The sequence below is a fragment of the Schistocerca nitens genome, chromosome 4 (assembly GCF_023898315.1).
Source record: "Schistocerca nitens isolate TAMUIC-IGC-003100 chromosome 4, iqSchNite1.1, whole genome shotgun sequence".
Lineage (NCBI taxonomy): Eukaryota > Metazoa > Arthropoda > Insecta > Orthoptera > Acrididae > Schistocerca > Schistocerca nitens.
Window position 1 is genome coordinate 553,030,702 of NC_064617.1, and position 13,801 is coordinate 553,044,502.

The 13,801-nt window shown below is 38.9% G+C and overlaps 1 protein-coding gene across 1 annotated transcript in view; it reads right to left on the bottom strand.

The window, feature by feature from the left end:
• The window catches only part of LOC126251824 (acetylcholinesterase-like), a 78,243-nt gene extending 71,665 nt beyond the window's left edge, over nucleotides 1-6,578 (bottom strand). Inside the window, exon 1 of the mRNA XM_049952486.1 lies at nucleotides 6,453-6,578. Coding sequence (XP_049808443.1) covers nucleotides 6,453-6,518 — 66 coding nt within the window. The 5' untranslated portion in view covers nucleotides 6,519-6,578. The remainder of the gene's footprint in view (nucleotides 1-6,452) is intronic.
• Nucleotides 6,579-13,801: the final 7,223 nt, after the last annotated feature.

Genomic DNA, 13,801 nt, shown 5'->3' on the forward strand with positions numbered 1-13,801 from the left:
ACACTGCACCGAGCTGCAGTAAAACTCTACTTATTTGTGAAACATCAGTCAAGTGAAGAGACGAAAGTTGGAGCAGCCGAGCTTACACTAGCCTACCACACGGTAAAACATCACCAAACTTATAGATCTAGTGATGTACTAATAAGCTTAACAGCATTATGTTTGATGATTCTTCCATTGCAAAAAAGTTTAGTTCAGCAATAACTAAAGTGTCAGCCTTAGTGAAAGGAGTTATTGCTCCCCAGAGTGTAAAGGGAAGCCTTGAATACATCAAAAATTCTTCTTTCTACGGGATATCCACTGATGCCAGCAATCATAAGGGCTCTAAAATATTTCCGTTTGTTGTTCAGATTTTCGATATTGATCAGGGAATTCAGACCAAACTTTTGAAGGTGAGTTCCCTACCTAATGAAACATCTGACGAAATTTCAAGAATTTGTATGAATACTATCGAAATGTTTGATCTTGAGAAAAATAAGTGTGTGGCATTTTGTGGAGATAACACCAACACAAACTTTGGTGGTTTAAAAAGACAAGGCAAATGCAACGTATTTACCAAATAAAAGGCAACATTGCATGAAAACATTGAAGGCATAGGGTGCCCTGCACATGTTTTACACAATAGCGTGCAGACATCTGCTGACAGTTTAAGCTGTGATGTTGAAACTATCGTCATGAAGGTATACTCACACTTTTACATATATACTGTTAGAACAGAGAGGCTTAAGGAGTTCTGTGATTATGTGGGAACTGAATATATGAATGTAATGTATCACTCGAAAACTCGCTGGTTATCACTATTTCCAACAGTTCAAAGAGTAATCCGCCTGTTTGAACCGTTAAAAGATATTTTCCTAAATGAGGACAACGCCCCCAAAAGATTGGTTCAGTTTTTCAGTAATCCTTTAAGTGAAGCCTACTTACGGTTCATTCACAGTCAGCTTAGCACTTTGCAGCATGCGATAAAGGAAATTGAGGGAAGTACGAAAAGTGTAATAGAGGTAAATGATATTTTGAAAAATACTCTGGAAACTGATACTAAGAGGAGAGAACAGCAGTTCATTTCTCTTAATGTTAAATCTTTCCTTAAAAGAGCAGAAGTATCAAAAGCAGGGGAAAGGAGTTTTAGAGAAGAAGTTAACAAGTTTTATGTCACTTGTGTAGAATATCTCAGGAAGTGGAGCGCCTCATATTTACCCTCATCGCCGGTGTTTGATTGGATGTTACTGAAGAGAGTTCCAAATTAGGGAAGTGCCGAAGAGACAGTTTTTTATTTGAAGAATAAAGAGATTGAAATCGATGATTCCATTCTCTTTGATCAGTTCGGCATACTGACAAATTTTGTTGAATAAATTCTTCACAAGTGGAATGATGAAAAAAAACACCATTGGAATGTCATGAGAAGTGAGTGAGTTTTTTTAAAAGCTGTAACTGTCGCAGCATTACTCTTAGTTGGTAATAATTGCAAGGTATTTATTTTCAATCCCAGCCCATAATGCCAATGTGAAAAGAATATTTTGGTTCATGAATATCCAGTGGACTGATGAAAGAAACAGAATGGAGGTGGACTCTCTTGAAGCTATCCTGCAGATCCTGCACAACTACAAAATGGATTGTGCCGAGTTTTATCACTGTGTCTCAAAGAACAAAGACGTGATCAAGAAGGCCGGAGGCAGTGAAAAATACCCTTTTCTCCAAGGACAGTCAATTCCATCCACAAGTGCTCCGTAATATTAAAGCTCATGTTAATATTAATTGTTTAAAATTTGAATGGTTGTAAAAATTTGTAAAATTGTAATACATTTCTTTATTACTGTATACGATTATCAAATGACATTAATTGTACAGATAATCTAGATTATATCAATCTTTTGTATCCTCTTATTAGTTACAATAATCGGGTTAGCAAAATGTATCAACAAAACATTAATATTTAAAACTAAGAAACCTGGGTACATGTGGATTGAGGTGTCCATTGGCACCTGGGAAAATGTGTCCCGGTTTTCACCGAAAATAAATTTGTCACCCCATGAACCATGGACCTTGCCGTTGGTGGGGAGGCTTGCGTGCCTCAGCGGTACAGATGGCCGTACCGTAGGTGTAACCACAACAGAGGGGTATCTGTTGAGAGGCCAGACAAACGTGTGGTTCCTGAAGAGGGGCAGCTGCCTTTTCAGTAGTTGCAGGGGCAACAGTCTGGATAATTGACTGACCTGGCCTTGCAACATTAACCAAATCGGCTTTGCTGTGCTGGTACTGCGAACGGCTGAAAGCAAGGGGAAACTACAACCGTAATTTTTCCCGAGAGCATGCAGCTTTACTGTATGGTTAAATGATGATGGCGTCCTCTTGGGTAAAATATTCCGGATGTAAAATAGTCCCCCATTCGGATCTCCGGGCAGGGACTACTCAAGAGGACGTAGTTATCAGGAAAAAGAAAACTGGAGATCTACGGATCGGAGCGTGGAACGTCAGATCCCTTAACCGGGCAGGTAGATTAGAAAATTTAAAAAGGGAAATGGATAGGTTAAAGTTTGATATAGTGGGAATTAGCGAAGTTCGGTGGCAGGAGGAACAAGACTTCTGGTCAGGTGACTATAGGGTTATAAACACAATATCAAATAGTGGTAATGCAGGAGTAGGTTTAATAATGAATAAAAAAATAGGTTTGCGGGTAAGCTACTACAAACAGCATAGTGAATGCATTATTGTGGCCAAGATAGACACGAAGCCCACGCCTACTACAGTAGTACAAGTTTATATGCCAACTAGCTCTGCAGTTGATGAAGAAATTGAAGAAATGTATGATGAGATAAAAGAAATTATTCAGGTAGTGAAGGGAGACGAAAATTTAATAGTCATGGGTGACTGGAATTCGAGAGTAGGAAAAGGGAGAGAAGGAAACATAGTAGGTGAATATGGATTGGGGGAGAGGAATGAAAGAGGAAGCCGCCTGGTAGAATTTTGTGCAGAGCATAACTTAATCATAGCTAACACTTGGTTTAAGAATCATGAAAGGAGGTTGTATATGTGGAAGAATCCTGGAGATACTAGAAGGTATCAGATAGATTATATAATGGTAAGACAGAGATTTAGGAACCAGGTTTTAAACTGTAAGACTTTTCCAGGGGCAGATGTGGACTCTGACCACAATCTATTGGTTATGAACTGTAGAGGAAAACTGAAGAAACTGGAAAAAGGTGGGAATTTAAGGAGATGGGACCTGGATAAACTGAAAGAACCAGAGGTTGCACAGAGTTTCAGAGAGAGCAAAGGGAACAATTGACAGGAATAGAGCCAAGAAGTACAGTAGAAGAAGAACGGGTAGCTCTGAGGGATGAAGTAGTGAAGGCAGCAGAGGATCAAATAGGTAAGAAGACGAGGGCTAGTAGAACTCCTTGCGTAACAGAAGAAATATTGAACTTAATTGATGAAAGGAGAAAATATAAAAATGCAGTAAATGAAGGAGGCAAAAAGGAATATCGACGTCTCAAAAATGAGATCGACAGGAAGTGCAAAATGGCTACGCAGGGATGGCTAAGAGGACAAATGTTAGGATGTAGAGGCTTATCTCACTGGGGGTAAGACAGATACTGCCTACAGGAAAATTAAAGAGACCTTTGGAGAAAAGAGAACCACTTGTATGAATATCAAGAGCTCAGATGGAAACCCAGTTCTAAGCAAAGAAGGGAAAGCAGAAAGGTGGAAGAAGTATATAGAAGGTCTATACAAGGGAGATGTACTTGAGGACACTGTTATGGAAATGGAAGAGGATGTAGATGAAGATGAAATGGGAGATACGATACTGCGTGAAGAGTTTGACAGAGCACTGAAAGACCTGAGTCGAAACAAGGCCCCGGGAGTAGACAACATTCCATTAGAACTACTGACGGCCTTGGGAGAGCCAGTCCTGACACAACTCTACCATCTAGTGAGCAAGATGTATGAAACAGGCGAAACTCCCTCAATCTTCAAGAAGAATATAATAGTTCCAATCCCAAAGAAAGCAGGTGTTGACAGATGTGAAAATTAACGAACTATCAGCTTAATAAGTCACAGCTGCAAAATACTAACGCGAATTCTTTACAGACGAATGGAAAAACTGGTGGAAGCCGACCTTGGGAAAGATCAGTTTGGATTCCGTAGAAATGTTGGAACACGTGAGGCAGTACTGACCTTACGACTTATCTTAGAAGAAAGATTAAGGAAAGGCAAACTTACGTTTCTAACATTTATAGACTTGTTGACTGGAATACTCTCTTTCAAATTCTAAAGGTGGCAGGGGTAAAATACAGGGAGAGAAAGGCTATTTACAATTTGTACAGAAACCAGATGGCAGTTATAAGAGTCGAGGGGCATGAAAGGGAGGCAGTGGTTGGGAAGGGAGTGTGACAGGGTTGTAGCCTCTCCCCGATGTTATTCAATCTGTATATTGAGCAAGCAGTAAGGGAAACAAAAGAGAAATTCGGAGTAGGTATTAAAATCCATGGTGAAGAAATAAAAACTATGAGGTTCGCCTATGACATTGTAATTCTATCAGAGACAGCAAAGGACTTGGAAGAGCAGTTGAACGGAATGGACAGTGTCTTGAGAGGCGGATATAAGATGAACACCAACAAAAGCAAAACGATGATAATGGAATGTGGTCGAATTAAGTCGGGTGATGCTGAGGGGATTAGATTAGGAAATGAGACACTTAAAGTAGTAAAGGAGTTTTGCTATTAGGGGAACAAAATAACTTATGATGGTCGAAGTAGAGAAGATATAAAATGTAGACTGGCAATGGCAAGGAAAGCGTTTCTGAAGAAGAGAAATTTGTTAACATCGAGTATAGATTTAAGTGTCAGGAAGTCGTTTCTGAAAGTATTTGTATGGAGTGTAGCCATGTATGGAAGTGAAACATGAACGATATATGGTTTGGACAAGAAGAGAATAGAGGCTTTCTAAATATGGTGCTACAGAAGAATGCTGAAGATTAGATGGGTAGATCACATAACTAATGATGAAGTATTGAATAGAATTGGGGAGAAGAGGAGTATGTGGCACAACTTGACAAAAAGAAGGGACCGGTTAGTAGGACATGTTCTGAGGCATCAAGGGATCACAAATTTAGCATTGGTGGGTAAAAATCGTAGAGGGAGACCAAGAGATGAATACACTAAGCAGATTCAGAAGGATGTGGGTTACAGTAAGTACTGGGAGATGAAGAGGCTTGCACAGGATAGGGTAGCATGGAGAGCTGCATGAAACCAGTCTCAGGACTGAAGACCACAACAACAACAACAGTATAGACGCATCTTCAGGCTTATAATCGTTACATTTTCAAGTTCTTGTTATTTACATCTGTAGAATGATTTTTACAGCAGATTTTCCCTTACGTAAACAAACATATTCCTGAAACTACTGGTACCGTCGTCAAATTCTGTGACCTATAGTGACGTACTTGCGGCGAAACGCACGCCGCGCAGTTGTAACTTAATCGATCCTATGAGATGGACTAACCAAAACGCCTTTTGTTCTTTATTATCAGCATTTCGACACTACATACGTTGGGCAATGAATGAGCTATCGTGGGAGCTGTACAGGAATACCTCTTCCGACAACCACATAGATCAGCAACTTACAACCGGTACCAAGGGAAATAATAAGTTTCAATGATTAAAGATTTTTCTTAATCGTCAATCGTTTTATCTTGTGAAATATCATGAATCTTTTTAAACTCCCTCTATCTTAAATTTCGAGACCTTCCCTTCCTTTAGGGGTAATATATTACATTCTTACTCACACGCAAAGCTCAACGATGAGAGAAAAACGTTAGAGAAGGAACAAAAGGTAGATTATAAACCACCGTTCAGAATCCAGGATTAACCCTGGTGCCTGAACGCTGCATCGTGATGCGTTTTGTACAGGATTCACGATTTAAAACTTAGTGGCAGAAACAGAGTACATTATTTCGCTACGTAAATGTTGGAGTGTACCGTAAGAAACTGACAAGTCAAAACATAATGAAATTTTGACGGGAAAAAGTCGGTATTCTTTTACGAGAGATTACTATTGGTATTTTCTGGACAGAACAATACATATTTTTAGAATGAAATGATATGAAAGCCGAGTTTACAGCCTCCAGCGACGAAAATGATTGAGGCAAGGCGGTTATCCACAGTGAGATCCCCAGTACATCCAAAGGGCTAACCTGATTGATAAAATGTTTAAGACTTGCCGATTCGCATCAGACGCTTATTGATGCAGATCAGGAAAGAAGGAATATAGTGAGACTGAAACAGTAACCTCGACTATCCACACAGGACTATGCAAAGCATTATAAACATTCATTTTACATTCAAAGATCTCTCCGTCTGCTTCTAAGGTAGATTCTTCTTAAATTTCTTTGCTGTATTTCAGCGTAAACATTGTCAAGGGTGAGATATCACTGAAGATAGGGCAGTATTTACCTTGACCGTGACCACCAACCAGAACAGCAGAAAGGTGCACGTGGGAGACATTCGGATTGCTTGCATGGCTGCCGTGCTCTGACACTCCCGTCTGCCTTACAAGTGCAGCACGAGGTATTAGCCACGTCTCCAGTAAGCACATCACTGTTCCAAGGCTAGCTGGTTATCAGGTGGAAGGAGAAAGGGAAAACAGACAGCGTTCTTTGCACCTAGCTGTCGTATCTAAAATATCATATTCTAATCACCTACTTAATAAACAGTCTTCTGTGTTGAGTGGGTCTGATAAAGCAATAAACTGATTGAAGTGAGAGCTTTCAAAGATAACAAAGTGGCAACTGGACTACGTAATTCTGCATGTTCTAAGTGTCTATATAGTTAGCACTGCGCAGCGAAAATTACACAGAGATAATACAAAGTAGTCATACGTGGAGTGCTTCCATAAACATAGTGGAGATTTTTGGGAAATAAAGAAGACAAATTTTCGACATTACTGAGTGTTACGTGAACCGTAGGCAGATAAGAGGAAGAAATGTGGTCTCTTGAAGAGAATGAAAATCGTACAACAAAAGATGACAGTACTAAATATCCATTAATCAATGAATTGTAACTCGTTCTATACAGCCCAACTATAATATATCGAAGTAGTTTGCGTTAAGGCTATAAAAGGGAGTCTCGAGTATATTCTGTGGGCTTTTTTTTAATTTCCTTTTATTTATTTTTTTAATTCTGTTTACTTACTGCAACGTACTTCAATTTCATTCCATTCGAGAATACATTATTAATCACTCTTACTCATGAAGTATGTGTTGCATTTCCTTTTTCCTTTTAGATATTATTGTTGTTTCGTATTACCAAACAAACGTCTATATTATTCGATATTTATCAGAATTGATGAAACAAAGGCCATTTGTTATCGTTATTCACAGAAACCAAACCAGAAACACGCCTAAATTTCAGTCATAGAAAATTATTCTCTCACATTCAAACTTACCGAAGCTTTAACGTCAACAGTTGAGAGAAAATATATGCACAGTGTGCAAATAATGGAAGGTCGCGCCGTTAACTTCACACGCACGTACTGCGTTTGCATCTACGTTGTTTGTAAGATTGCGTTACACCTAGTGTAAGTACTTTGTGCATCGACACAGCGATTTATCAAACCGCGATATTTTTGTTTAAACTGCTTATGATCCACGCCTGTCATGCCAATACAGAATTGATTATTTCAGGAGAGCCATACTAAACGCCACAGATAGGATTTCATGCAAAAAGTAGTCCAAAATTACTGTGGTTTTTTTGTACGTATTTGTAGGGTAATAACGTACTTACATACTTTATAATATGAACTAAACAAAATTATTGGTTTTTTTCATTAGATTCTTTATTTATTGACTACAATACTGTGTATTATTCAAATGATACCTCCTAGTCTTGTTCATCTGAGCAGTCTGTTTTTACTGGGAACTCCTCTTCTTCCTCATTTTAGCCTGAGATACATGACTAATCCTTCATGCACCTGAGAGCAGTAAATCTAATCTTTCTTTTGAGAAAGATTTCCTTGTTTCTTTTGGCTTCGGCCTCGTATCTTTTATTAATAGATCAGGTGTCATTAGTAGATAGTTTATTATGTCTAACTGCAGGCCTCCCCTGATGCTTCTGATAAACTGCCTTTGGGTAATATGCAATGACAGTTGAGGAAGACACCAAAATCTTTTGTACATAGGATGCCATTGATATAAATATGTATTAGCGGATATATGTGTGGCCATATATGGATATATATAAATCAACATATTATTTCTGTCTTTTGTCTACTAGCAATAGCTTCTAGAATGACACTGAAACGATAGATGAGTTGCAGATCTACACTTGTTTTTTCTGCTGAAGTTTCAGGGTCTGCAAAAAGTCTTCTACTGATGTTTCCATAGCCTTGCTTAGGAACATCTACAATCAATTTCAGTAGATTTCTAAACATTCATTGTGTGACTTTTTCCTCTTTTCGACAAGTTTCTTTTCCTCTTTGGAACGGATTTGCCACTTCTTGCTGTCACGGTTCTTAGTCTTCGCTTATATTAGTACATTAATACTCCAGTTGCGTAATTTCTCTCACCTCCTTTAGCGAATAACACTCGAAGAAGTTTACAAGTTACCTCTACCACACACCTCTTACTATCCGACAATGTCCACTACACTGGAACGTTAAAGCATCAATAGGGCGATTTTAGGCAGTTTTACTGGTAACCACCCTGCAGTCTGCCAGGGAGCTACATTGTATACAAAAGGGAAATAGATACTTGTGACTACCAAGCGTGGCCCAAAACTTCAGACGACTTACTCTGACGTTACCTCTGGTAATCAAGTCCAAAGCAGACATTCGTTGCGGCATAATTCATCTCACCACATTCGACGAGTCACGTTCAAAAATGCCGTCGCATTTCCTCTAACGCAACTCGCACTAAACGGCAGAATGACCGTTGTGCTGTGTTTTGGGACTGGTTGTTTTCTAGTAGTTTTTGGGTAAATACCGTGCGGTATTTTTTGTGATCACTGAAGAGTCTAGTCTCGGATACTAGTGAATTCCACGTCATCGCCTGGCCTTACTCTTCAAATTACTGTCTTACCAGAGTCTATCCAAGGCACATACTACTTGTGTCAACAAGATTACTCTCCTGAGAAAGAGGTCGCTTATGCTAGTCTCTACTGCACGTATTTGTTGCCTGTGACGCTCGTTACTCTGGGAACGGCGAATTATGGATTTGTGGTGCAAGACAGCTTTCTATGTGCAGTGTGCCAAGTGTCACATCGTGGCCCCATACTGACATTGAATCACAAGTGAATCCCTTGACGAATTCGTAGCCCAACACCTCAGACAATGGCTCGCAGTTCATACACTTCGACATACAGTACAAGGCCGCCTACCAGCCCAAAATCAACCCCTGTCCGATCCCATCTACTCGAAGGGTCTTCAAAACAGCAGCGTGAGAAGTTGTTCTCTACTAAACCCCTAAAAAACTACAAATTGAAACTGCCCGTACTATTCTGTCCCCTCAGTCATCTGCCCTCCATATTCATATCTCGTCGTCTTGTACCCAGATCTGATATACCACAAGAACTTGAGATCATGAAACACTCCCCAAACCTCACAAAAAAATAAATCATATTCCGAAAATATTCTCCTAATTAAATCCGAAAACCCTAAATTCCAAACTGACCTCTTTCGCAAAATCTGCTGCTACCGGAAGAAAATGTATTGTATTTTTATTCGCATCGCCAATTTCGAGATTTTAAATCACGTTCTCAAACATTTTGCAGATCTTTTCGTCGCACGGTAAAAAATTTGTCGTCACAATAACGGTGATTCTGTTTTTCATAGTAATGGCAATCTTTACAACCTGTGTAGAAACGGACTTCATTTCCATTATTTTATGATGTGTGAAAATGGAAACACTTAACAGTTTCAGTGTTGCTCTCGTAAACGTCATAAAAATCAGTTTTCTACTACGTGCAAAATTTTCTAATATTTAAGTCACGATTACTCGTACAGCAAGCGGGAAATATTGACTGTAGTTAAGTATTCTACTGTTACTTGTGAATCGAGCACCTAATGAAATGAGAGAATAAGTACTTATTCAAAGAAAATATCACCACTATGTAACACTGCTAACATATAAACGCCTGTTAGCAAGTGGGATACTTATTTCAGTGTTTCTTAAGATATGCAGAGTGTAACGGTACCCGTATATTTATTGGCGACCGAGGACAGTTTACTGAACACCATTACATAACTATTTACTTCATTTGCGCTCTAATAATTATATAGTATGTCTTTAGGTTAATTAGCATCTCGAAGTACACGTGACAAGACCAAGCCATTAACTCTTGTTGACCCTGACGGCACCCCAGACTTTGAAGTGTGGACATGTGGATGCAAAACATTTAGGCCGTACTGCAGGCGTAGACCATTTAGTGGCACACTGAGGACTGTGTAGAAAAGATCAGGTAGCGAAATATGTGATGTGTTTGTGGGAAGATTGTTTGACACAGAGAAAAAACAATCAGCACACTTATCTAAGGTACTATAAATCCATTATATCCTCTATATTCACAATATGTACGTGGTTGCATAATGTCAGCTTATTTTCTGATCGTCGTGAAATTAGTACTGATGCAATTGACCTTTCCAGGTTTGAGAGGATAATTAGTTCACCAGGTGTAGCTCGTTGATAAGATAAACTTAAAAGGCAATCACTATATTAACTAGACAGAAACATCGATGCCATGTCCCCGACTAAGGAAGATCTTTAGGCAGCTACTACATATTTTTCTTTCATCTGTATCTACATCGATGTGCCTACTTTGCAATTCACACATAAGCGCGTGGGAGGGAGTACTTCGAACCACCTTCAAACTAGTTCCCTATCGTTTCACTCGGTAACAGCAAGTAGGAAAATGTACACTTAAATCTTTCGGTAGAGGCTCTGATTTATTTCATCATGATGATCATTCCTCCATAAGTAGCTTGGCGATAGTGTAATATTTTCGCATTTAGAGGAGAAAGTTGGTGATCGAAACTCCGTGAAAATGTCTCGCCGCAAAGAAAAACGTCTTCGTTTTAATGCTTGCCAAACCAATTCGATTTTCATATTCGTGACACTCCTTCCTCCATTTTGGGATAATACAAAACGAGCTGTCCTTTATTGGAATTTTCTATGTTCTCTGTCAGTCTTATCTGGGAAGGATCGCTAACTGCACAGCAGTACTGTTCCAAAGTAAGGACAAGAGTAGCATAGGCAGTGTCTTTAATAAACCAGCTGCATCTTCTAAGCGTTCTTCCAATAAAATGCTGTCTTCCCCACAATATTATACACGTAATATATCAAGGTTAAGTTCCTCATAATTGTAATGCCTAGGTACTTCAATGAGTTTGTATAAAGTTACCCACGTCGTTTATTCGGGAGGATTACAGTTCAGTCCCTATCCGGCCTCCCAGATTTAAGTTTTTTGTGATCTACCTCAATTACTTAAGGCATATTCAGGGATGATTCCTTTTAAATGGGATGGAGTACCGTCTCCATTCTTCCCTTCTGCGATCTTGTGCTCCGTCTGTAATGACCCCGTTCTTGACCAGACATTAACTCTTCCTTCCTTTTTTTGCAACCGTAGTTTTAGCACCAGTTCCACTGCAAGGAAACAACTAATTGGCACTTCAGTAATGATTTATAATTCATCCCATATTACGCCACCTTTTCTGCTTCCCACAGTAACTTCCACACAATGCAAAAGCATTCCAATTTTAAAGGCAAAAAATTTTTATGAACTAGATGACTGATTGAACAATAGTGTTACGAGATATCTGTTTCTACAACATTGTTGACAACAATCATCTTCCGAAATTTACCCGTTCCTCTTCCTTAAGTAGGATCATTCTACTATGTTGAAGGATCTTTGTCGAAGTTGGTGTTGACAGAAATTCGGCTGCAGAAAATTTTTCAATCTGGAGATTAACATGGCGGGCAATCGATGTTAGCAAACTAAGTAAAGACAGCCTTATGCATAATATACTTATTTTGCCTTTTCTTACCCATTATTCACATCAATCTGCCTCCAGCATCACTTCAGCCATATTAGCCTAAATCACTTTTCGAACACTATCATTAGCCTCTGTTTGAGACATAATTTCAGGGAGTTAGCACCAGAGGTGGTTGTATAATTTTTTTGCTACATTCTTACTGGTTTTTGAATCAATATTCTGATAATTTATCAGTTGACTCTAGAACAGGAAATTACGATAAATTGCTTTAACTGCTTCTGATAACAGAGACAATGTTCATACTTCCATTCAAGGAATGAAAATGCATATTCTTCTTAAAGAATAATTTTGCTCTTCAGGTAAGAGAAATTAACCTTGAAAGAGATATGCCATGAATTCATAGTTTTCCTTCATTGCTCCGAATAGAGATTTTTCAACGAGATTTTCCACACTTGTAGTGTAATATTATTGAAAACCGTTGTGTTCTTTATAGACTTTAAATAATTTTTCATTACAGTGGGAATTCATCCTCACAACCTCCTGAACCACAGGTACTGGTAATAAAAATTTTAATTCAGATAATAATTTTATGAAACGTACCTTAATTTAATTCACATGGTAAAAGTTAGCTGATTTTTCTTTATGTATTAACTTTGCAACAGCAACTCTTCTGCACCTTGAAATATATGTTGTATACTAATTAAATTTATGGAAACTGGCATTGACTTACATTATCAGAGATTACAAGTATCTGTAACTAAAATAACAAATGTACAGCAGAGTAACAAATCAAACATATTTCGCGACATAGTGAAAGACACCAGGTTTTTGTAAAGCGGATTCCGGCTCCAGTAACCCTCCGTTCTGGTCTTGTGACCAATCCCCACCCACTAAAAAGATCCCATAAATTTCCTCAAATCATCAACGCTGATATTGCTCTATAACGTCAGTCTTGATGACGGTGGTAATGTCCCTGCAATTATTCCACTAACAATCTTTTGTTAAGCCTAACGGTTTGTTTCCTTCACTATGACATTGTATATTTCTTCAGCAAGAAAAAAATTGTAAATGTCAGTGGTACGAATACTTGCAGGTGGATTATCCACCAGTGCATTGCCTAATCCACAGTTACCAGAAGAAACCAAATTTTTTACATTTCCCTGCACATCAGACCACTTTATTCGTGAAGTAGGGAGCCCATCAGTACAAGATATCTCTTTAGGTGTCAGCTCACTTTCACAGTCATGGTCAGTGGAAGATGAAACGCCGTTCGCCCCATTTATGGACGTATCATCCGTAACTTTGATGTGTACGTTTTGTTTCTTTAATGGTTTTACTTCATCTTCACTACTACTCTCGCTCGATGAACGAGCACGATAGTCTTGGTCGGACTTAATGCCACTTGCAAACAGTGATTAATCAGGTAAGTTCGATTTCTCCAACTATTTTCGGATTCTTTGTGCTTGTGAATCCATTTCTCACCAAAGAACCACAGAGTCTCATTGAACACAAGGACTAGTCAACGCCACGTACGTAAAGAAAATGCCAGTACCAGCAAGAAACATGTAAGCATGCTAAGCCGTAAACGGGTAACAACTGCCCGTCATACAGTGCTACACTACAAAACCAACGTCACAGAACTTTTGCCACTGGCGGGTAGAAAGTGGCGCCCATTTGTTTTCAACGCAACTGTGATCATATATGCACCACAGGCAAGTACTCACGATTCCTCACTTGATCGATTATGAAGCACTCGGCGAAAACTGAAAAATCGGTGTGCATCATATATGCCTATGACGCACAAGGCGGTGAAAGTGTT